Source organism: Falco cherrug, chromosome 10, assembly GCF_023634085.1.
Source record: "Falco cherrug isolate bFalChe1 chromosome 10, bFalChe1.pri, whole genome shotgun sequence".
Lineage (NCBI taxonomy): Eukaryota > Metazoa > Chordata > Aves > Falconiformes > Falconidae > Falco > Falco cherrug.
This window is the reverse complement of record NC_073706.1, coordinates 35,107,178-35,130,989: the sequence shown is the minus strand read 5'-3', so window position 1 is coordinate 35,130,989 and position 23,812 is coordinate 35,107,178. Positions and strand designations below refer to the sequence as shown.

The following is a 23,812-nucleotide window of genomic DNA, read 5'->3' as shown; positions in this document are numbered from 1 at the left end:
GGGAAAATTAGCAGGGCCAAAGCCCAGCTAGAACTTAATCTGGCTACTGCAGTACAGTACAAGACAATAAAAATGTTTCTATAAATACATCAAACCCAAAGGTGGGCTAAGGATAATCTGCATCCTTTATTGGATGCAGGGGGGAAACACAGTGACAGAGGCTGAGGAAAAGGCTGAAGGCACTTAATGCCTCCCTTGCCTCAGTGTTTAATAGTAAGCCCAGTCTTATGAGGAGCGGCTGAGGGAACAGAGCTTGTGTATTCTGCAGAAAAGGAGGCTGAGGGGAGACCTCAGCTGTCTGCATCTACTGAAAGGAGGTTGCAGTGAGGTGGGTGTTCATCTCTTTTCCCAGATAAGAAGTGATAGGACAAGAGGAAATGGCCTCAAGTTGTGCCAGGGGAGGTTTAGACGGGATATTAAAGAAAACTTCTTCACTGAAAGGATGGTCAAGCATTGGAACACGCTGCCCAGGGAGGTGGTGGACTCACCATCCCTGAAGGTGTTTTAAAAATGTGTAGATGTGGTGCTTAGTGGAATGGTTTAGTGGTGGGCTTGTTAGTCATGGGTAACGGTTGGCCCTGATGATCTTAAAGGTCCTTTCAAATATAAATGATTCTATGAGTCTAAACAACATTTGTGATCTGGGTTTGAGAGAAACCTGGGCTTCAGATCAGTTCGTCAAAAGATGTCTTAAACCTTAGGTTGTCCGTAGTACCAGTTGAACAAGGAAATAATGAGTCAGTCATCGATTTTTGTCATTTGTCACATTTTGCGGTGACACAGGAAATAAACAAGAGTGCCAAGCTTGTATATTTCTACTCAGTTTAGTTAGAGGAGAATTAAAAGAAAGATGAAGGAAGGTTTGCAGAAGAAAAATTTTATGGGGAACTAGTTATGTAAAGCTTGCCAAATTCATGCTTATGATTTCCATAAAGAGCATTTAAAGTTTGACCAATTCATCTTCATGTAGTAAAGTGATGCTGTCTACTTAATTTTCACTAAACCAATGTTAAGGAAAAAATTATTAAAGTAAGGTTGCAACCAAGAGTCAATACTGGATTGTCACTGGCAGAAACCATTTTGTCACAGGGTCAGTGCTTCCTATAGATCTAGGAGTGAATGTTGACTTACCACTAATTGCCAGATGGATATGATCATGTCAAGGAAATGAGCACATTCTGATATCTAATTAGAGTTCAGTGATATTTTTAAAACTTCTGTTCTTAAGCTGTTAAACGTTAACTTCTCTTCAGGGAAGTGGATGCTGTTGCTAATTGTTTCTGAAAGTGAAATTAAACACTTCCAAATCAATATATACCAGCTTCTGGAAGAATTGATATCCTGTCCAAATAGTTAAGACTTGCATTGACTCTTCAGGCTCTCAATTGTTCCTCTCTGCAGCAGTTTATAGATCCTGCCAGGCTAGACAGCCCAGACTAGATGCTATCAAGAGCAACCTGCTTTGTCCTATTTTTTAGGATATGGAAAACAAAAGGGTTACCAGTGACCTTGAAGTCAAAGTAGAAGCACGATACCTTAACTATTATTAATAGTGAATTTCAAATGGTATAGCAATTCAGCTTTTACCCTGCCATCTGGATCCAAGAAGTGTTAGAAGACCAAAAGCACTGTTAAAACAGTACTGCTTTAGTAAGTCTGATTCTAGAGGGCAGAAGATAAGACAATTGCTTGACTTTTCTTAGGCAAGAAACTGCTATATTCTTTCGTTCAGAGATCTGAACCCTTATGTTTTCAGGGCAGGAGAAAGCTGACATGGGGAAAAACATCATGAAGCTTCTCTATACTTCACTTTCTCTTACTGTGATTTGCTGGCTCGCTGAAGGTACCCTGTCAAAAACAGATACAAAGAAAAGTGCTGCAAAAAAGCCGGAAGAAAAGGTAAGAGAAATAGCTGAAATGCTCATCTTTTCTGACATGTGCAGTGAATTAATTGAACTTTGGTAAATGGACTCTCATTCTGTCAAAACCGTGTTAAAAGCAACCATGCGTTTGTGTTGAAGCTTATGTTCACAATAAGACTACCTGAAGTTGCTCGTCTTTAGCTTTTGTGAGTGTCACAAATGATTCAGTCCTTGAACCAATATCGTGTAGACTTCTGGAGCTTTAATCCCCCATGCAAGCTGCAGAAGCAGGAAGTTTTTGTCCCCTCTTGCATAGCTAAAGGAGATGTGCTTCCATCCCTTTGGAGAGAGGGGTGGGGAGCAGTAGTTTGGGCCAAGAGCACTAGGTCATTTACTGGTGGAAGGAGAGGTGTACTCAGCCTTGCCAATGGGAAGCCTGTATCCTCATAGAAGAGTTTGAAGAGCTTTCTAACCTGGAGTTCCTTTGCAGGCAGAAATGATTCGGAGTTCTGTAGGAATCTGAGCAAATGGAGCCAACACGCTGAATTCTCTCTTAACTTGCTGAGTGTGTTCTTGTTTGCTTCCTGTTTTCTTTCAAAACTGCAAGAAGGCACAGCAGTGCAAGAGAAAGGGTATGCATGGAGAGGAAGTATATTTACTAGTGCATATACTGAGTATATATACTTATCATTGCTAAGCTCATTAGGTAAGAAAGTAGACATGTTAAAATCCTCTCCCTTAAATTACAAGTATCGTTACTTCTTCATTATGCAGATACATCTCATTGTTTGTAGTGCTTGCTTGCTCAGTGTCTACTAGCAAGAAAATCTAGTCTGCAGTTAGTGAGGGTAATGCAAAGTCTTAAGACAGGTCTTATCCCTAAAGTCCTTATCCTGAATCAATAGATGGTTTCTACCTACTCACCATGTGCACTTTATTAGGCCTTCTCACTCTTGTCTGCTAAAACTGTTTGTGCTGTTTTAGTCGAAGCAGATCTTCCTTCAAGACAGGTGTTCAGAACTTTGGCCTTCAGTAACCACAAGGCAGCATACTCAATTTGAAATATATCTAATGTAAAGGTCATCTTCAAATTCTTGATTAATAACTCCTAACCCCTTTTTTATCATTTTGGAGGCAAGGTGCCTGAAAGCATTGAATAGAGAGCAGTGCACCGTCAGCTGTGGTGAATGATGTTCTTTAGTCTTACCATGCCTTGGTTTGCTTTGTTTTGTTTATATGCTTTTTGCCTTGCAAACTCAGTAAATTTACTGATGATGACAAATCATTTCTGAGCACTTTCCAGTTTTAAATCAAACTGTTCTGCATCATTTAAAAGGAGTGCTCAGAGTTTAATGCTGTGACTTTTTTTCTCTTTTTTAAGTATGTTGCTATTGAAAGTGGCTGCTTCATATAGCTGGTTCTAAAAACTGTCTTCTCCCCCCAGACGCTGCATTCTGATAAAAATGTGCAGGACCGGGGGCTAGTAGTTGTGGATCCAAAGGCAAAGGATATAATACTGGAACACAAAAGTTACTGCTCCAAGAAGATGAAGGAAAGACATTTCTTGGGAGATGTTCTGGGATATATTACACCTGTAAGTTAATACAATGAATACAATTGGTGCTTAGAATGAATATGCAGCAGACTGTGCTAATCTTGCATCCCTGTTTTAAAAGCATTCTATAATAATAGGAATTTCTGGTCAAATAGCCAGAGGATTATTTGAGAGCTGGCTTGGGATTCAGGTGGTCTCAAACTCTTGTTCTCTCATCCATCTCTTATAGGATATCTATCTAGGTCATATTGGTTTCTTCTCACATAAAACAGAGATGGCAGTATGATCTTGTCCTTGGTGAGCCATCCGAAGTTGCAGTAAAGTCTGAACAGGAGAGTTACCAAGTGTCCTCATACCATGCAGCTACCAACCTGAACCTTCTAAATAAGCAGTAAAAATTTATGCTGCTGTCAAAGTAATCTCTTTTGTTCTCCAGTCTTACTGTTATTCATAACATCCTTTCTTGAATAATAAATGTTTATTCCTTTTGTTTAGAGGATGCTTTTTACTTGTTTCACAAGTTGTCTTGAACATAAATGCAGAGCCTGAAAATTCAATACTGTGTTAGAATCTGTGTGTAAATACCTGTAGTTCACCTGAGCTTACATGATTTGAAGATTACCTTTCATGTAGCGATCACAGTTTCCAGGTACTTTCTTATTTAAATAAAAATAATGTCTCAGGATGTTTCCTTGAACTGACAAGTGGGGATCCAGCAAATGATAACATTTGTGCTAAAGAACTTGTATTGGTCAAAAGTATATTTTTTGCTTTTGAGCCTCTCACTTTTTTTTTTTTTCTTCTTCTTTCTTTTCAAGTGGAACAGCCATGGCTATGACATTGCTAAAATATTTGGAAACAAATTTACACTAATCTCACCAGTCTGGTTACAAGTGAAAAGGAGAGGGAAGGAAAGGTTCCAGTTCACTGGGCTCCATGATGCTGATAAAGGTATTATTTTCTTTTTCTTTGAATATGCGTTGAAAGTAAGATTGCTGGTCTTGTTGCAGACTATGTAGCTTTGGTGGTATATGCATGTGGGTTTTCCTGGCTCTGCCTTATGGTGAATCTTCACAGTGAACTTCTTTCTGTCCCCACCTGCTTCCACATGTGAACATAGTTTATTTGTCCAAAGAGCAAGTAGAAAGATCGGCTTTTCCACCAGGCTGTCTACACATCCCCTCTTGAAAAAAGGAAGGAACAAAGAATCTGTACAGGCAGAAACAGTCTTTGGTGTTTGCACTGTGCAGTTGTATACCTATTGTAGGTTTGGGTTTTTTTTTCCTTTTGCAAAAAAACCTTGGGGTGAATTTGTTTTGGGAATGGAAAACAAATTTCATCTGAAAAGAATTTTTTCCTTCACTGTCAAGAAACTGGCAGCAAGTTCAGATTTTAGCTAGTATGTTCTTAAATAACTAAGTACTTAATAGTTTTCAACTTGATTGAACATGGATCTCATTTGAAACAGCTGTAATTCTTACTGTGTTGGCGCTTGCTAACAAAACTTATTCTAGCGCAATGACTGCCAAGAGTAGATGGGACACTTGAAAGTACCATCTTTTAAAAAAAAAAATTAAAGAAAATTCTTCCCAGGTGATGCTTGGTGACTACAGAAGTATTCTGAGTAGGTAGTAAGATAGTTTCTATGATAGGGCAGAACTGTAAGCAGTAGGGAGGGGCTGGGTAGGGACTATTGTAAGGCTGTAGTAAATGTTGGTTATGCTGTGGTGGAGGTGGATAGCTTCAAACTCTGTGGATCACAGGATGTTTCATCTGTTGTGGTTGTGAACTAGTAGTCTATGGCAGGAAGATATATAATGAAACTATGCTCCATTACTTCAAGAATGGTTAAAAATAAGTTGTCATTGTCAACATCACTTAATTTTAACAGTTGTTCTCTTACATCATACTGTTTGACAGGCTGGATGAAAGATGTCAGAAAAACTTCCAAAACCATCAGAATAGGTGAGCCCCTGTTTTATGTTTGTTTGGTTTTTATCATCTTTAACTACTAGCAGACCAAAAGACGGCTTGGTTCCAGGTGTATATGGGAGAAAGGAAGGTTACCTTAGCATAGTTGCATACAGGAAGAGTTCTGAGAAGAAAAATAAAACCAGTGAACTATAGTTAAATAACTGAAGTGTTCATCCTAATGGTTGGTGCCCTAATGTTTTGCCTCAGTGTCTTGTCCCTGGTTAAACCCTGGGTCATGGGGCCCTCTCTGGAGGGGTGCTTTGTGTATAACACTAAGGGCTTACCGGGGGGGGGGGGGGGGGGGGGGGGCGGGAAGCATCTTCAAGCTTGTTGCTCAGGGGTTCTGCTTCGTTAAAAAGGAAAAAATAATAATCCACATACGAGTCAATCAGACTTTCTTGCATGACGGTTGAAAAGTCTTCCATTGGCTCTTCTCCCCTTGAAGCTGGGAACTCAAGGGTTGTGCCATGGTGTGTGTCTTTAGGCAAAATGACGAACATTGCTGTAGAGGTAAAACTGCTAACATTTCTCTATAGCAAGGATTCTGTGGAGCTGTGAAACCCTTCCTGATTCAGAAGGGAGTATGAAACCTGGAATGCATTAGAAAAATTGAGTGCTCGGATATTTATTTCAGCTGCCAGATGATAAAGCCTTTGAAATCTCTCAATTCTTCTAACACTCTTCTACATCCTTGGTAGTTAGAAAGGGCTTAGACATAGCTCTGTATGAGTTGTTGGGTTTTCCAGTGTGCGTGATTATCAGCTGTTCCAACAGTAGTTTTTCTAACTATTGTCCATTCATGAAATCACACGAGCTCAAGTGCCTGTGTCTTCCAAAGTTTGTCATAGGGTCTTGAGACGAGTAGAAGAGTGATGTAATATAGGGCTGTGTACCAAAGAGTAAATCAGAGTTTGAGGTGAACTATTCTATCCTCCTCTTGTGGTAGAAAAGATGCACAACTTGCAGAAAGATTGCTTTCTCCTGTTGGTGTTCTTTTTAAGACTTTTCTTGGGGCCCTAAGTGGTAGTTCAGTTAAGATGGTTCAGTCGAGTGAAGGTGTCTTTTCTTAAAACTTGCATCAGTGTTGACCTTTAACTAAGCATAAAATGAAGAAGAATGTTCTACAATGTCAATTTATCGGTGCTGCTGAAGTTGGTCAGAGTAAAAGAGCAATGATCTTAGCCATGGAATATGTTCATCTCTCCTTGTGTCTGCTGTATTCTGTTTCTGCACAAGTATTCTGGTGTAGATAATAAATTCTTGATTTTCAGTACTGTTTGACAACTTTGCTTGATAGTGCCTCGAATTTTGTTTGATGGCTGGACTTACCAGGACTTTGAGAGTGTGTTTGGCAGTGAGGATGAGATAGAGGAGCTTTCCAAGAGCATGGTTCTACTAGCCAAGGTAAAAAACTTTTTTCTAATGCTTATGAAATAGTTTGATATTTGATTCCTTTTGTAATGGGTGTTTTCTCATTTTCAGTAGTTTTATGTTCTACAAAATTCTGCTCAAAACAATAATTAACCAGGATTCTTAATAGTGTGTCCTAGCATGTGTCCAAATCCCGTAAATACAAAGTATAGCAATGCTTGAGTGCAGTCTAAAGTCATGCTACATAAGTCTGATCAATGTCACCTTATTAAGTTATTGTTGGCAGCTGCACTGGTGACTTTTGCCTGCTATAAATTGTGATTGATAAAACCTGTTCCAAACAGCTGACAGGCTGAATGTGACTGAGGCAGTAGTGGGTACCTGATAAACTTCACATGGAGGTTGCATAGTGAGCAGACTGCTTTCTTTTTATGCTTCTATTAAAATAATAAATCTATTAAGCAGGGGCTAAACTGGTTAGTGGCATTGTTTGATAGAGAGGAAAAGGGTCACAGGCGCAGTGAGTGCTGTTTGCTGTGTTACAGGAGTATGTTCAGGCTCAGTGTGCTGGAGCTAAACACGCCACACAATACTGAGACTAACTCACTGAATGCCTGTTACTGTACAGTTTTGCTCAGGTCTGATGAACCAGTTTTCTTAAAATGTTAAGAGGGTGGAGAGAGAAGAGGATTTACCATAGGGAATGATCACTGTTGGCTAAGGTTTTCTGGGCAGCCCCTTAGCTAATGGCTATACATGTGTAGGACTAGAGAAGTTGCACCCGAAAGACATTCAGCTTTAGTGGTTGATGCATGGCAGCCTGCTTAATTACTGTCAGAATAAGTTTTCTCACTTGCTGCACAGTGTAAAGAAAACTTAAGGTCCTCTAGAGGAAGATGGGTGTAGAGGTAAACTGAATAGTTTCTTAAAATTTGTTTTACATCAATGTTGGGTCCTCAGTAACAGCTGGCCTCTTAAGGAAAGAGTACACAAGTACAGCAGTATCGTGATCATGCTAAACATAAATTGTCACAAGTGAGATTAATTGTGAGAGATGTTTGGAACCATACCTATGCCAAGTTAGCATTTGTGTCTTTAGACTCAAGAGCTCATGAGGATTTTTTTTCCCAATATACATGTAAATGTGTGTCAACTGATTTGCTTAACAACCATCTCTCATCAGTGGCTGAATTTTTCCGATCTGATATTTTGTCCTGTAGCAGTAGAAGTCATGGATAAATAACAGAGATTTTAAACTTTTACATGTCTATTAAATAATTTGTGCTTCTCTATTTCATGCAATGCTGCATTAAAGACAAAAGCTGCTATAAGAATACAAAGTATGTTCAACCTGTAATAATACAAGAAAAACTACAGTAGTTGTGTGCTTTTGATACTGTATTATCATCTCTGATACAAGCATAATGAGTAAGCATGGTAATTAAGTGTATATTGTTTCAACTCCCTTTATTTAGAATGAAGATTTTGATGGTTTTGTAGTTGAAGTTTGGAGTCAGCTGGGAAATCAAAAGCAAACGTGAGTATAAGTCTCTAGGATGCAGTTCCTAAAAATCTGCTCTTTTAAAGCATGTTTCTAATTTGTCATTATAAATAGAGACACTTCATTCTAGGACAACTAAAGATTGTTCCAGTTATCTTAGAATGAAGTAGAAGAGTCTACTCCACTCCACATGAGCTCAAAATTACATAGTAATCTTCATAGTGGACCTGGCAGACCACATTAGCCTTTCATACTTGAGTTCTGTAAGACGTTACTGTTGTACAAGGGTGAAGAGGATACCTCAACTGCCTGCTTACTCAGATGTTGACCCTGGCCTTTGTAACATTGATTGGTTTGGGTTACTGGGTGAAGCATGGAAGTATGGGATACTTTCAAGACTACCAGATTTGAGTTGATTAGGAAACCTTCCAAATCTTTATATGGAGATCTTTTAGAGGTACTAAACACAAAATCTCCAACCTGAAGCAAATCTAGGGAGCAACTGGCTTCCAGTTCTTGCAAGCACAATGTATTCTGAACGCTGGAGTAGCTGATCTACCTATTGGTAGCTCCACTATGAGGTTTCAGTGAGTCTGCATTTATTGTAGCTGCTAAACCTAAAAAGCTTATCCATGTTAAGCTGTTTCCTGACATATTCTAATCTGTTTTCCTTGAACAAAATCTGCTTGGCTGGCTTAACACCATGGATAGAGTCAAGGTGCTTCAGGAAGAAAAGGCAGAGCGTGTGGTGAAATGAATGATTCAGTGCAGTGATACCAAACTTTTTGTGTTAGTTCCCTCAGGAAATTCAGGCATCCATTCCCTAAAGCACAGTATGCCTACCAGCTCTCTATTGCCTAAAATGTCTGGGGGAAAAGTAAGTTTAAAAGAAGGCTCCACAGGATACAGGCTTCATTATGGAAGACTTTCAACTTTCTGAAATGGCTACTTCAGGTTATTCTGTTTAGGGCGAGTGTTACTGATTGATGGCATATAATAGTTACTTCTGGAACTGAGTGTGCTGTTAATGGAGTCTTACCTTTTCCCTATAAAATGAACACTTGAGAACAAAGAATTGAAACTGCAGAGTCTTTGTAGCCTTGTCAGGGGCTCCACCATTTGTGCTGGAATGAATATTCCTAATGCTATACGCTTTTGCTCATAATTATGTAATTTGCCAGGCAGTTCCTAAGAGTTGATCTCTCTACTGAGCTCTGAACCTATTGCAATGTCTTAAGGTGGCAAATAAGGTGATTTAGGCAATTAGTAACTGCCAGTCAGAGGTTGGGCGCAGTGGTCAGTTTGTCTACTTGTGCTTACTGTATTTCAGTAAAATCGATGCTCTTCCTATTGGTTAACTGACATGAAAGACAGACTGTATTGTAATTTTAAGACTTGCTAAAGATAATTTAAGAACAGTAGCATCAAAGTGCTGTATTGCAAATGACACACATGAACAATGCACAACACGTACTTTTTTTTTATTAGCTCCAGGATGAATTTACTTGTGGCATAGTAAAATTTTACTCTTTGCCAGGAGTAAAGCTGATTCAAAAGAGCATTGCTTGTCCCATTTTGCGTGATAAGAGCTGTTTGTACTAGAGGAGGTACTGCTGCGTAGTTGCTCTAGCCTTCAGTACCTGAGTGTTACTTCAGTGGTGCTTCTGTCCTTCCCCTACATATTCTGTCTGTTACTGGTAGACAGGAGTGGGAAGTATTTTCAATAACTTCAGAGACGGAGAAGTTTATTCTCCTGGAGCAGAATGGTAGCTGCCTGCTTTGCTCTGAGTCAGTAAAGTTTGATCATATTTGGCCATCTGTGAACAAGACTTCAGGATTATCCTAACTAAAAATGATGTTTGGCAGAAAAACATGAATAGAAGCAGAAGTTACAAACTGCAGGTTTTCTTCCTCTTCAAGACGAGTTTGGGTTTTTTTGGTTTTGATTGTTTTTTGTTTGTTTTCTTCCCCCCCCCCCCCTTATTGCCAGTCCCCTAGAAATGGTTAGGGTGTTTAACCTGCAAAACACCTTGTGTTGGGCTTGCCTCCTGAAGACAAGCATTCTGAGTAAGGCTAGTCTTGGCAGCAAGCTGAAGCCTGCGTGTGGAGTAACAGTTGTTTTGTGAAAGCAGAAGTGCATCATTACGTTAAGATTTTGTCTCATGATGCTTGTAAGTTATGGGACCAGTGTCTTCGTTTTGAGATTAAGTCAATTTGTTTATCACTTGCTCTAAAGCTGGATGTCTTGGGTATCCAGTGCCCCAGGGGTTTTCCCTATTAATGTTTTTTTGGAGTGGACAGGTGCTTTGAACAGACCTTTAAGGGGAAGAATTAGGTGAACTTAGCACCTTGGCAATCTTGTATTTTTATTGCACAGAATACTGTTTTTGGGATCTGTTAATTTACTTTTGAATAGCAGAGCGGAGTTATTCCTGATAAATGGGTAAGCATGGACAGGCTCTTGCTTCACTTGTCCCTGCCAGGAAAGAACCGGAGCAGCCCATGAGCTCTTTAGCCCACAGAGTGGCGGTGTTGTAACGCGAGTCATCCCCGACAGGCCTTGTCGAGTGACGTCTTTCGGAGGTGACAGACACCGGTAGTAAAGCATGTCCTTAACCTCGGGAGGTGGGGGTCAGTTGACAGGTAGGTGTTGAGACAGTGATGACCCCTAATCCTTTGGAGATGTGAAGTGCTCATAGAAAAGCAATTGTGCACACTCCATCTAAAGCATCAGTGTTAACTGTTAGGTACACAGCATAGGCTTTCACGATTCGGATTCTTCAAGGTCAAACACATGAAAGCAGCTTAACCTACTTTTAGGTAAAGGAACAGAAGATCACAATGGTGCTCCTAGGAACAAATAGTCTGCCTTCAAATTACTTCCAGAGCTATCTTCACAATACAAGCAGACCTGCCTAGCTAATACAATTTGTTCCTATTTAGTGTGAACATTTTCTAGTTTATAAAGAAAATTCCAGATCAGTTGATTATTTTTTTCTGAAATACAAGGAATAGTCTCACATAAGCAGTTAGCAACACATTATTGAGACTCAACATAGGTGCATAAAAATATATGGGAATATGCTGCAGCTGCCAGCTTGCCTTATGAAATGGCAGAGAGGCGGTATGGATATAGGGAAAATATTTCACTTAGAATCATGATGGCTTTCATTTTTCAGAACCAAAATTAAATAGATACCTAGCTGTTAAATTAATAAATAATAAAATGGCACTCAGTTATTCTAGTGTATCTTTTCATGTACCTGTGTTGAGGGGAAGGCTGTGGAAATGCTTCCTGTTGAGGGTTTTTTTGATAGTGTTATGGAAAAGATCTATAATCGCATCCAGTGCACTACCTTAGGGGTGCAGGAACACTTAATATAGTACAGGTTACTTTATCAGTCCTAAAATGACCAGAGAGGGGGGATTTGCTTGTGGGACACCTGAGCTTGGTATGGTGTTTGAGCTACAAAATCAGCATCTTCTCTCTAAAAAGTGTTTAGTGGTACTTTCTAGCAAAGTACACCAATATTTCTTGAGGCAGGTGAGTCTGCAAAAGAATCTGAAAACTTGCAAATTAGTGTCCTAACTTACTAATGAATTGGGTTATGATTTAAGCACTACTTCATATATCAGAAAGCTGGTTTAATTGCAGCTGAAACTCTACTCAGTGGAACTCAGCTGAGCAAGTGTCCCTTTTTCAATAGCTGAACATGGTTTTTTGTTGGATTAAAAAGGCATGATGACATCTTCATAACACATGCTCTCCCAGTTATCTCTATGTTGGGGCTTGAAACACAGGTTGCCTAAGGACCTTATGACAGTTAATTTTGTAAGTATCTCCATATAACAGGGTAACAGTGCAAAAGCTGTGTAAGTGTGCAAAGGTTCTGTAACCCATATGTCCTGTGACCAGCCTCTTTAAGAACCTGTGATCACTGAACTTTAAAATGAGGCAGATTTAGACAAGCCCTATCAGCCCTTTAGTTGTTTCTAGAAAATCTTGGTTATTTTCTTCTCTTTTTTTTTTTTTTTTTTTTTGTGTGTGTGTGTGTATATATGTACTTGCTGCAACATTAGAAATGAGTGAAAAATCTTCCTGCAAGGCCTGACGAGTTATCTAAAAAGAGCTTTCAGTTTCTTCTTTGTCCTAGCTGGCATTACAGATAAGGTGAAATGTTGCTAAGAAGTTATGTGGCTGGTATTCACTACAACACAAAATTCTGTGGTTTCAGGCTCACCGTGTATCTTCTGTTTTACATCTTAAGCAGAACTAACTTAATCTGGTTTTGTTTGTTTTCAAGAACAAAAAATTTTCTGATCGTTCTGGTTTGGGATTAGAATTGCCCTGTAACGGTCAGCAGACTGAAGTCTTAAATTCTGTCAATCCTTTGTGATGCTTTCTTTGGCGTATTCATTTAAGCATTGATTTTGCCAACAGCGTAAATTTTATGTAAGAGAATTACGTGCCTAAATATAGCTGCCTGGTTTCATGTTGGGTATCTTAAGCAGCCTGGTCTCTGGCTGTTCATGAAGTACCACCTCTATCTGAAGAACCTGAATTGGCTTGATATGTATGTGTGGACCTAAGTTTTAGGGGATTTATGCTGAGCAGTTCAGGCTCCTGTAGACATCTAATACAGATATTTGAAGTACCCTCTATAGTACTGGTGTCCCTTTCCTGTGATTTCTGGGAATAGAATTATTGATATGCAAATCACAGTGAGGTCCAATTTAATGTGACATGAAAGACTGCATCTAAATGATGATGCCTTTTCTCATGCTGACAATCATTGTGTGGTGAAAAAGTATTCAGCTTCCCATCTTTTATTCCAATGTACAGGAACTTGGTCTCCTAACAAAAATCTAAGTCAGCCTAGATATCCTGTGCAGATGATACCTCAATTCTAATGTCTTTTACTGCATCTTATAGTTTAAACTTGCTTCTTAACTAAATAACTGTCTTTTATCTAAAACTTTCTTGACTGATTTTGCAATAAAATATTCTGAGTTATTCATCCTGTGGCATTTAAGTTTAGAAATGCACTTGGCAGAAATATTGAGATAACTGAGCAAGCAAAGGTTCTCCTGCTTATTTAGTTAACAGCTAGACATGATGATGTCTCTCTCGCTAATCTCACTTGTGGGTTTTTTGGGTGTTGGGTTTTTTTTCCCAAGAGACCTGTGTCATATTGTGAAGAAGGCATGAATATACCATCAGAATCTCACAGCATACATAAAAGTGCACGTTATTCTGATCAGTCTGGCATTAGCTGACAGATGGCACTGCCATCACACAGAATTCATCTGAAAAACGTGATTTTTTTCCTTTTTGTCACCACGTGCTGCAGGCATTTGGTATCATGCAGAAGATGACCTTCAGACATCTTATTAATGTTGGTAGGAGTGTAGGAGCAAAAAGCTCTTCTGGCAGTTCTATCCTTCATGTTAGTCCTTGAAAAATTAATCTATTAATCAAAGATTTCCCGTAATTCACTCCGATTTCTTGGTATTAACTAGGCAATGAAATGGCACAAAAGGGCAATTTCTTCTTGAAGTAGACAGCTTTATTCTGTCCAATTTTCTTGATAAGGCATAAATTTCAGGGAGTACTGACTACCAACTTGTGCAAAAAAAGTGGCTGAGTTGGGAAGTTGCAGAGTTCTGAAGGGTCATGTAACTGAAGGGAAGGATATAACAGTCTTATGTGTCTTCTGCAAGGTTTTTCAAACATACCTACAGCCCACTCTTGTGCGTTGAAGTAAACTGTACTACAAGGTGTCTCAGACACAATAGACTAGTGGTGCTGGAAAAAGGGAGTTCTGAAAAAACAAGCTTCCTGGAAAACTTGGGTGATGAAAATTTGGAGGTCTGCACACTTTATAGATGGCAGGATGCTTTGAAATCATGAACACTTGGAAAATTGACCGACCAAGTAGTGATAATAGAAAGCCTGAAATAGCAGGGATGAAGTAGACCTTAATTAGCTCGAGATAGAGTCTTAAAGCTGCCAGTGTTTTAGTAGCTACTCTGAAGTTAAATTTGACAATGGTGAAATCTCTGGTAAATATTTAACAAAGCCTTTTCAGGAAGATTGATTTTATTCCTGCTTGCCGGCACCTCATTATAGTGTTTAAAATGTCAGTAGCTTTTCTTTTAAAATTACCAGTGGAATATGGGAGAATATTGCATTTAAAACACTGGAAAGTACTGTTGGGACACAGTGAAGTTTTAATTTCTAGCACAATAAATGAGCTTTCTGCTATTGCTGTTCGGGGGAGAGGGGAAGAGTTTGCATTTGATTTACATAATCTTTCTTGGCTGACAAATGGATAAATAAATCTTTGATCATTAATCCTGTCTGATTTGCTAGAAGGTTTTCAGGGCCCAGAATCCTGGTTTGACAGGTTAGTGAGTAGATGTTAATCTGGGTTACTTGATCAAGAATCTGCAGTTGTTCAGCTACCCCTTTTCTTCCCGACCTCCTCCAGGTTGAAGCTAATTAATTTTTGGCCAAAATTAAACTGCTTGGATTTGGTGACAGGAGGAGGGGAAGTGGCCATTTTGGTGGAGTCTGTTTAGTTGACTCCTGTCTGCCAGCTACAAAATAAAACCAGCAATCCAGACTGTACTCCTGCCCCTTTATCAGGCCACAAATCTCTATCCTTTACAGTTGTAAGTTGTGGTTCTATGCTGTATGTCTTTCTAGTTTTAATATATAACAACTTTTGTGCAGCTACTGTTTTTGTGGGTATGTCCTGGCTTTTGTGGATTCATTTTTACCTGTGCTGGCTAACCATCAGTGTCTGATATTGCCAAAGAAGGGGAAGCTTTCAATTTCATATTTGCTTGAATTCTTCTTTTTTTTCTCTGCATCTGCTTTAAAATAATCCCAACTGCTTTTCTTATGCTTCAAAGCATTGCTGTCTGGATAGCAAAATTTTAGGCTCTGAGGCAGATATGTGAAGATGCAAAGTTGGAGCAAGGGTGTTAGCTTTGTTTCTGATTGAAAAAGATGCTGTCTTGCTCTGGACCTATGTTAGGTTCTTTTGTTCTATCCTGCCCCTCCTTTTGTCCCCTTACTTTCTAAAAAATGTAAAGTCAGCAAATGTTTTGCATGGTGTAGAGGTCTCAGTTCCTACAGCTAACAAAGGCAGCCAGGCAGAGAAGAGAGATCACTGCCGATAAACAATGCAGAATGATCTCAGTGCCAGAGGATTTGAATCCTTGGTCAAATTTATCTTATATGTAGTATCTTTGATGGCTAATAAAGGGTACAACCATACTGTAGTTTGGGCATAATTAGTTAAAAAGGTCACTTAGCCGTGAGATACAAAGCAGTGGGAAAGAAGGCTTAGATAGTTTTAATATCATGACTCAATGGGAGGGTTGTCCTGACAGTTTTGTCTGACCCTGTCCTCTGTGCAGTAAACGATCAAGTGTATCTTGCCATTGAATCTTGTTAAACAACTGTTGCGTTGTTTACTATCAAACTTCGTTAAATTGCTGTTTTATACCAATAAACATATTGCTGCCTCTCTGAGTGAAGTGTGTCACTTCATTCCATGACAAGTTTTTGATAAGATTATATCATATGGGTGCCATGATGAGTATGTTGGAGGCAATAAATGTCTGTTTAGTTTAGTGTTGTAATTGCTAATGCGTTCATATGGAAAAGGATTTTTCTTTGCTGTAATTGATTTGTCTGAATAGCGACACACTTAATGTGGAATGCATATGATAAGGAGACGGGAGGGAAAGCTGTTACTTTCCCAGAGCAAGCATGGTAGAAGTACCTGCTGCACAGATGAAAAGCTGATTCCTGTAATCTCATGCCTCCTTCTGGAAGAGAAAATGTAGGTGGCAGTGTGACAGTTCTTTGTCAAGAGCTGTTCAGCACAGCCAGCTCTCAAAATTGTAAGCACAAAATACTGATGGTATTGGGAAAGTAGTAAAACTTGCTTTGTTTGTTTGCCAGGATTTTTAGAGTAATGGCTTCTGTAGTACCCTTAGGAAGCTTTCATCAGGCATTAAATCATTTCAGGGAAAATGAAAATACTTGGTTACCTTTGGATAGTGTCTACAATGTGCAAGTCAAGCATCATTACTGTGATGGATAATCATATGGGAACGTCAGTGATTTCAGAAGAATATCTCTAGGATGATAATGCCTTGAAAGGCATGACAGTACCAAAAGTTGTTTCTGAAATTTCAGGTCTAATCCAGTTTAAGTGGAACAAACAACCTGGAAGATTGCTTATGTATATCCTGCTTTTCCTGGTTTAGCACGTTTAACCTACTGGAATGGGTCATGAAGTTGCTTTCTACTTGGTTCAGATTTAAGCATAATTCTGAACAGATCTAGAATTCTGTCCTAACATCTGCCTGACTGCCTTTGAGGACCCACCAGTGCGTAAATATGAAAGTTGACTTTGTTCTGGAAAATCAGATGACTTAAGGAAGGCACACAGAAGGGCCATATTTATAGTGCAAATTTAAGGTAATATTTGACTCCTAAGATAACAATAGCCATTAAATGGTTTTGTTTCAACAGTCTGTCTCTGAAGGATTTTCTGTTAACATTACCCTTCAAATAACGAAGGCTAAAAATGGTTTGCATGAGAATTTTAGAATTTATTTTCCTATTGATGTGCTTAGAATATGGATTTGAAAATCAGCTCTTGTGAAAGTTTTTAAATTATGCATATGGAAGGTGATACTTCCAGATATGATGTTGTCAAACACTTACTTTGTAGCTATTCAGTAATGTATTGAGAAACAAAAAGATTATACACAGGAAAAAACAGTAGCAGAAATATCTCTAAACACAGGCCTCAGAAATATCCCTGAAGATTGCATGTCTTGCTGTGAAAGACCTTTACAAATTCTAAGACCTCATGTGTAGTAATACAGTGGCAACTTGAATCTATTCAACAGCTGCCTGTTTCAGAGCAGTGTTTGGTTCTTCTGTTGAGCTAATTCCTTTTACTTAATATGATCTCAAGAAGTGACCTGCTTTGATAAGGTATGCTGGTTTTACATGCTAACAACGCATAGTTAGATGAAAATAAAACTAGGAAACGTTTTAGCCCCAAGGTGATCATCAGTTCCAATAAAACTAAGACTGTCTCCAACAGTTCAGTGTTCTTAGTCCTTGAGGAGGGTAAACCTCTGATCGGTCTTCTGCTATTGTCATTTGCTACAAACTGTTGGGCTCTCTTAGCAGCTGGGTCTTTTCAATTATTTCTACTGTTAAACTTGTTCTTACTGATATATAGCACCAGTTTCACTTCCTTTCCCTCTGACAATGCATTTATATTTCAGGGAGTTGATTCACTTGCTCATTCACCTTTCTGAAGCTCTGCGTGAAGCACAACTTAAACTTGTCCTGGTCATCCCTCCTGCAGTTGCAGCAGGGTGAGTATTCCTATTTAGATGGCAGGTTCTAGATGAGAAATACTTCCTTCTCTCATATACAATAAATTCAAAGCTTTGTTCATAGCTGTGCAGTTTAAATGAATAAGAAACGGTTTGAGTTTGATTGGTAGTCCAGTCTATGCATGTTGCACTGAATAGTAACTATGTGCATTCATATGTACCTCATAACTTCTGACGTCAAAATAACAGAGGGACCTCCTGTTGTGGTGCTAACCCAAAATGTCTGGTAAGAACTTCCAGGAGAGCAAGAGCAGAAACAGTTGTGGAGCTTAATGACTTGTTGCCAAGAAGTGAAAAGGATGTCATAAAGGTAGCATATAAAAAGGACTTTCTGAGCCTCTGGGCACAATTTCAGCTAGGATAGATAATAGTTATTCTTTAAGTAAGAAAAACAGGTACAGGAAGGAATTACATCTATAGTAAAGCTGTGGGTTTAAAAAATTACTTGTTTTGACTTGATGGTTTGTATGTACAGAAAATGCATTCAGTAAGAGGATAATATTCAGAATTGTTAATGATTCTGTTTATTTGTGCAATTACTTGAATCTGATGGATGTACCAGTTTATATGCTCTTCTGGCTGAACAGCAGTAAACATCTCTTATTTTTCAGTTTTTATAGCTGAGAAATATTTACTGCCTAAGATTGTACTTGTTGAAAAAACAAAACCCGTGTGGAAAATGAGAATATAATTTCATTATATACGGAAAGGATGTGAATCCTCTTTTTACATTTTTAGAAAAAGATTCTACATTGTCTTTAAGTAATGTATAGTAAAACTGAAAAATCTCTATAGTCTTCTGGAAAGAAAATGGCACTTTAGATTTTGCTATTTTAGGGAGATTGTGTCTAGTCCTTCCAGGTTTTGAATGATGAATCAGTGACTACATCCATGTGAGAGTCAGCAGATAGAACTGAAGACAAGGGCGGAAGGTGATTCGGAATACCAGCATAGTGATGGGACTTCATTATTGTAACTTCAAATTGAAACGTGGGCTGTGCCAATGCTATACATATTTATTAGCAAGAGTTTTTCCAGTATCTATCTACCATTTGGTAACATTTGTTCACATTTGGATGCCCTTCCAGGTCAAAAAGATGCATGGTATCCTTGCACCGTGAGCATAGCTATCCTTGTGGAAACGTGTTTATGATATACAATAGTGCTACAGGGAATACATCGTGCCTTTCAGAGAACTGCGGTGATAAGGGTTATTTTATCCCAAAACCTACCAGGTTCTCAGTCTCCATATTCCACTCTCCCCTTTGCTTGCTTCTCAAAGGTAATGAAAGTTCCTGTTACGTTGTGAATAGGCCAAATGTTAAAGTTATGTACATGTCATGGTTAATGGCCTTTTACTGTCAGAGTGAGAAGCTCCAGATCCCTGCTAGTTGTTTTTAAGAGATTTGGTGGGGACTGTTGTCACACGGGACTGCAGAATAATGCAGCATAACCTGTTGTACAGGATTACATACATGGAACAGTCTTCATAAAGTGGTTGAATATGCTGCAGTGGGTTCTGCTGACTGCGGAATAGGTGACAGATGAGACACGCTAATCCTGTGTCGTGCTTTGCTCCTTATCTCTGAAATTTACCTAATGAAATAGGTACTTTGTTCTGGTTATGCAGATAGTTTTGGCTTACTGTGCTTGACTTGCTGGTAATGATAAGTGGGGAAGACTCATAATATATAGTTGGCAACACAAGATTTTTTTTTTTTTCTAAGCTTCCTTTTTCCTTCAGGATGTTCAGCAGCCTTATGCCTGCACATGAAAGTTCAGTAATATAAGTCAATCTTTTTATTATTAGGTATTTTTCAGGTGAGAGTTAATAGACAGCTAAAGAAAAAATATTACAATGTCTTATTTTTCTCACTTTGGGCTGTATAACAGTATGGACAGGCTCACAGCCACTGCAGTTTGACAGTTTAACAGCACAGTTTCAGGATGGTGTTGTACAACCTCCTGAATTTCTTGTAGGCTGTCACAGTCTTTCAGTGTGCATTCCTTTTCAGGGCACCAAAAAGGCTGAGACAATGGAATGCTTGAGTATTTGAGCAGGCTTGTAAATGTCTCTTCTGCAGCCGGACTTTTCTCTGCAATGGTCACAAGTTTTTGCTGAATTTTGTGGGAAGGTCTGATAGCACGAGGGGGAAACAAAGCATATCTGCCTGCAGATATCTATGCAGAGCTCACCTCTTCTGTGGGTTAGTGATGTAACCCCATCCAAACCAATTCCTGAATACAGGATATGTGCTTTCTGCCATCTGAAGACTGGAGGGCCAGAATAATATCTACCTGTAACTGATTTCGGTTTATTTTCTGTAAAGCTATGTACTTCAGGGTGGTTTTTGTGCTTTATATTTTCATCTATTACATGGTATAACTTCTCTATCCTTAAATTGAAGTAGCTAGTTTAACACAATAATCCCTTTGCTTCCATGTTTGGCTGGCCATCAGATTTTGATAGGCAGAGAGGGAGGAACAATGTGTTGAAGATTATTGCAAAAGCAGACAAAATAAATGCCATGTAAATTGGTAACGTAGACAGTCCTGTAAAATAATACTTGTGCAGAGCCCTTTCTTTAGGACTGAAGGGTTCTGACAGCCTAGCTTCATTTTTGAGGAGATTCTTCCCTGTCACTCTAGCCCCTCTGTTTCTACTTCAGTTCTGGTGGTTTTTGCAGTATGTTTTGTGAGATTCTCTTTGTGGAACAGTACTGATTTGTAGTGCATTATGGCATTAAGAGAGTAGATCCAAGTCTCAGAACGACACTAGACTGTTGTTTCTTGTTCTCTAGATGTGGTGTGGCTTGTGCCTTTTTCCTCCCTGTGCTCTGTGTTTTCCATGGTCTCCCTGTGTAAGAGTATGCACCCTATAATCCTGAGGCAGTTTGGCCTCCTGCAACACCCAAAATCTTGTAGTGCACAGAAAGGAATGCACTAAGTGGAGTCAAGAATTTATTGTTTGCCCACTTAATATTTTAATCGTCTGATAGTCCAAATTACCTAGTTAATACAGAAAAGCCTCATGAAGATTATAGCTAGAATTGTTATGCAGAGCCTTCCCACTTCCTACTGCTTTGCTATGGTGTTATGCTTACCTTTCCATTGTTCCTTGTGGGTCCTGAGGTTGACACTCAGTATTCCTTGAGCACAACGATGAGTCATCGGCATGATGAGGTCTTTCTCAGGAGCAGTGTGATATTCATGCTGGAGGTTTTTTTCTTAGTCAGAATTTGGATTTCATTTGGGGCTATTTCCCATGTTTCTTACCACAGCCTGCTTTCTCTCCTTTGGCTGTCAGCTGAAGGTTAAAGTTTGTTCAAACCCCTCAGGTCAGTCAGACCTTTTCCATATGTGGTATTCCCAGAGCTAGAGGCAGTAGTCTCTTCACCACCATGCAATTATTTGAAAGGAAGTTCAGGCCATAAGATGCAGAGGATTTTAATCAGCACTGTTTCTCAGGATGAGGCATCGCGTGTTGCAAGTTATCAGAGCTGCAGGGCAGGGTATGCTGTTCCTTACTGTCAAGGATGTCTTTGTGTGGCTGTTGAGAGCGACTTTTGTGGTTGGTAATACTTGATTCTTATGAAGCCAGCTTGTTCTGTCAAGAGAAGGTTGAGAGTCATCCAGATATGCTTGCGAATATAAACACTTAGGAGCTTCTTCTGATGCATGGATTTCTTTGCTGATAAAACTTTATACTATAGGGAAGGTTCCAGGAACCGAACCGTGCTTTTGGCTATGGACCCCTGAAATGCTGGCATGCATCTCAGTAAGTCAGTGTTACATGCCTTGTTTTATTAGCTCATTGCACCACAGAGCAATAACTGCAATACTTCTTTAAAAATAAAGACGTGGAAACTTAAGTCCTTAAATTCCTGGCTCACAAGATAACAGTCTGTGAATGTTGCAGAGGTTAATACTCTCATTTCTTGCAGATTTCTCTGGAAGATTGTGGGCTGGTATGCCTTAGTGTCACATGGATGTTCGATGGTGATAAATACTCTGAGATTGTTATGCTTTAGTTAAGTAAAAAAATAATGAGAAATTACTATGTCTTCTCTCCTGTCTGTCACTTATTCCAGTCTTTCACGCTGCCCTCTTATGATCTACATTTCATCCCAGTTGATAGTTCCTTTTTAAAGCAATCTTCTGTTGCTTTTAATTGTGGTCTATTACAGATAAAGCAAAGGAGAACACTTTAAAACTTTTTTCTAAAATGCTTTATCAGTCACTTCATCACATGGATGCTTTTTAAAATGCTAATACATGCTCTGGTAGAATTTAAGTAATTGCTGTAAACACTGTTGTTAAAATGCGTTTGCTCCTTTTGGTGGTAGGAACAAAGTGGAGATTAGTACAAACTTTTAAGATTCCTGTTCATCGTGATGCCTGTTGGCATTACCAGATTCAATCTTATAGCCAGAAGGACCTAAATCTGTGCTTTTGATTTTTGGATTTTTTTTAATACATAGTCATATGGGGTTTACAGTGTAGTTTTTCTAAATCCCAAAACAGGAGTTGAAGCCACTGTAACGCCTCTGGATTTTTAAACACATTTTGCCTTGGCTGGAATTTGCTTTAAGCCAGTTATATCTTTCAGGAGTATTTTGCAGCCTACCACCACACTGAGGTTTGGACCTTGTGTTGTCGTTGCTTCTCCTGCTGCTGTCCAGCATAATGACAGAGTAGTGGGTTCACAGTTCCAAAACCTTTCTGAACTGGGATTTGGAGATGCCCTGTTAGAGCTGGGAAGAGCTGCCTGTCTAAAATGCAGTTTTAAACCTGAAATATAATGTGCCTGTCCCTAAATGGCCTTATCTGTAGCGGGGTAGTAAAGTATTTGTGTTTTCCAGCTGCAGGAGATAACACCTGTAGTTTATATGAAAGAATCAGAAAGTTTCATTCCTCTGAACAAGTTATTCTGTTTCTGTATGCATTTTTAAAGTTTCTGGGATTTATTCATGAACCTTAGTGCCCAGGAGAATGCATTAGTCACATTCTTCTCACTGTTACATAAGCCACCTGTCTGTGTATTCCATGTATGTCTCCTATTGCATTAACTAGAAAAAAAACACTTGTTGAGTAAATAGGTAGCTGAAAGTACACTCATAAGTTAGGGAAATATCCTAAAACATTCACAATGTCCATGTACGCTTTAAAGCTAAGAAGGACATTGGATTTAGTGATATCAGTGTTATAAATGATAACAATTAAAACAATTTTATTTTGGGTTCAATCAATTTAGGTTGAGAAACAATAAGCAAAAACAGCGCTGGGTGTGTGGAGAACTCAATTACTTCCATCACACGCACACCTGAGTCCTAAAAGCAGCGTCTTTTATCCCCGGATCTTGACCAATCTCTTCTTGCCGGATGTACGTCCTGCTCTTTCCCCACTGGATCGTTAGGGTACACCTTCTCCTCCTATTGGCTCTCCTTTGGCGCTTTTCAAATCTCAAGGTCTTTGTCTCCTTCAGTGGGCCTTCCCTCGTGTGGTTTCGCTTTCCTTGTGTCCTTTTGGCAGGCTTTTCCAGGCAGCGATTGCCTCAGGGGAAGGGGAAGCCATCACATTGTCTTAAAGGAGAGCCACACGTGCCCACTCACCACAACTGTGATACAGGTCCCAGATTTACACAGGGTACAACAGTTACACTTACCACAGTACATTCTATTTTTGACATGAATCATGACTGCGTTTATCACATCAGTAAGCAGAATCCTGAAATTTCCTTTCTGCCTTACCTGACTTTTTAGACAGTAGCTGTACTTTGAAAAATTTTAATTTATAGGATAACAAGGCTTCGGCTGAAAAGTGCTTCCCATTGTGTATTAAGTATCTCGTGTCTTAACTCACTTTGGGTTTTAACACTTGCACGTGGTTGAAAGTGTCCTTTAATGCATCTTATATTCTTTATTTGTTGGAATCCCTGTCAACTGTTAATTAAAAATACAGCAAAAGGCATGGAAATAAGCACCATCAAGAACCAAATAATATTTTAGAGTTCAGCAGCTGGCAAAAGATGATAAAGGAGACAAGAGTTTTATGTGGAATACCCTAATCAGCTGGGATGCTAGGAGCTGAAACATAGTTCCTTTTGTGTTC

At 39.1% G+C, this 23,812-nt stretch overlaps 1 protein-coding gene across 11 annotated transcripts in view; it reads left to right on the top strand.

Moving 5' to 3' along the window:
* CHID1 (chitinase domain containing 1) overlaps nucleotides 1-23,812 on the top strand; it is a 127,500-nt gene that overhangs the window by 6,650 nt on the left and 97,038 nt on the right. For 6 of the 11 annotated variants that reach the window (XM_055722395.1, XM_055722387.1, XM_055722388.1 and 3 more), the window contains 7 exons: nucleotides 1,757-1,899; nucleotides 3,307-3,456; nucleotides 4,236-4,368; nucleotides 5,338-5,382; nucleotides 6,689-6,795; nucleotides 8,238-8,299; nucleotides 17,588-17,680. In XM_055722395.1, coding sequence (XP_055578370.1) covers nucleotides 1,774-1,899; nucleotides 3,307-3,456; nucleotides 4,236-4,368; nucleotides 5,338-5,382; nucleotides 6,689-6,795; nucleotides 8,238-8,299; nucleotides 17,588-17,680 — 716 coding nt within the window. In that variant the 5' untranslated portion in view covers nucleotides 1,757-1,773. Of the gene's footprint in view, nucleotides 1-1,481; nucleotides 1,651-1,756; nucleotides 1,900-2,374; nucleotides 2,495-3,306; nucleotides 3,457-4,235; nucleotides 4,369-5,337; nucleotides 5,383-6,688; nucleotides 6,796-8,237; nucleotides 8,300-17,587; nucleotides 17,681-23,812 lie in introns of those variants that run through there. The other 5 variants (XM_055722392.1, XM_055722393.1, XM_055722390.1 and 2 more) reach the window with 4 other exon arrangements.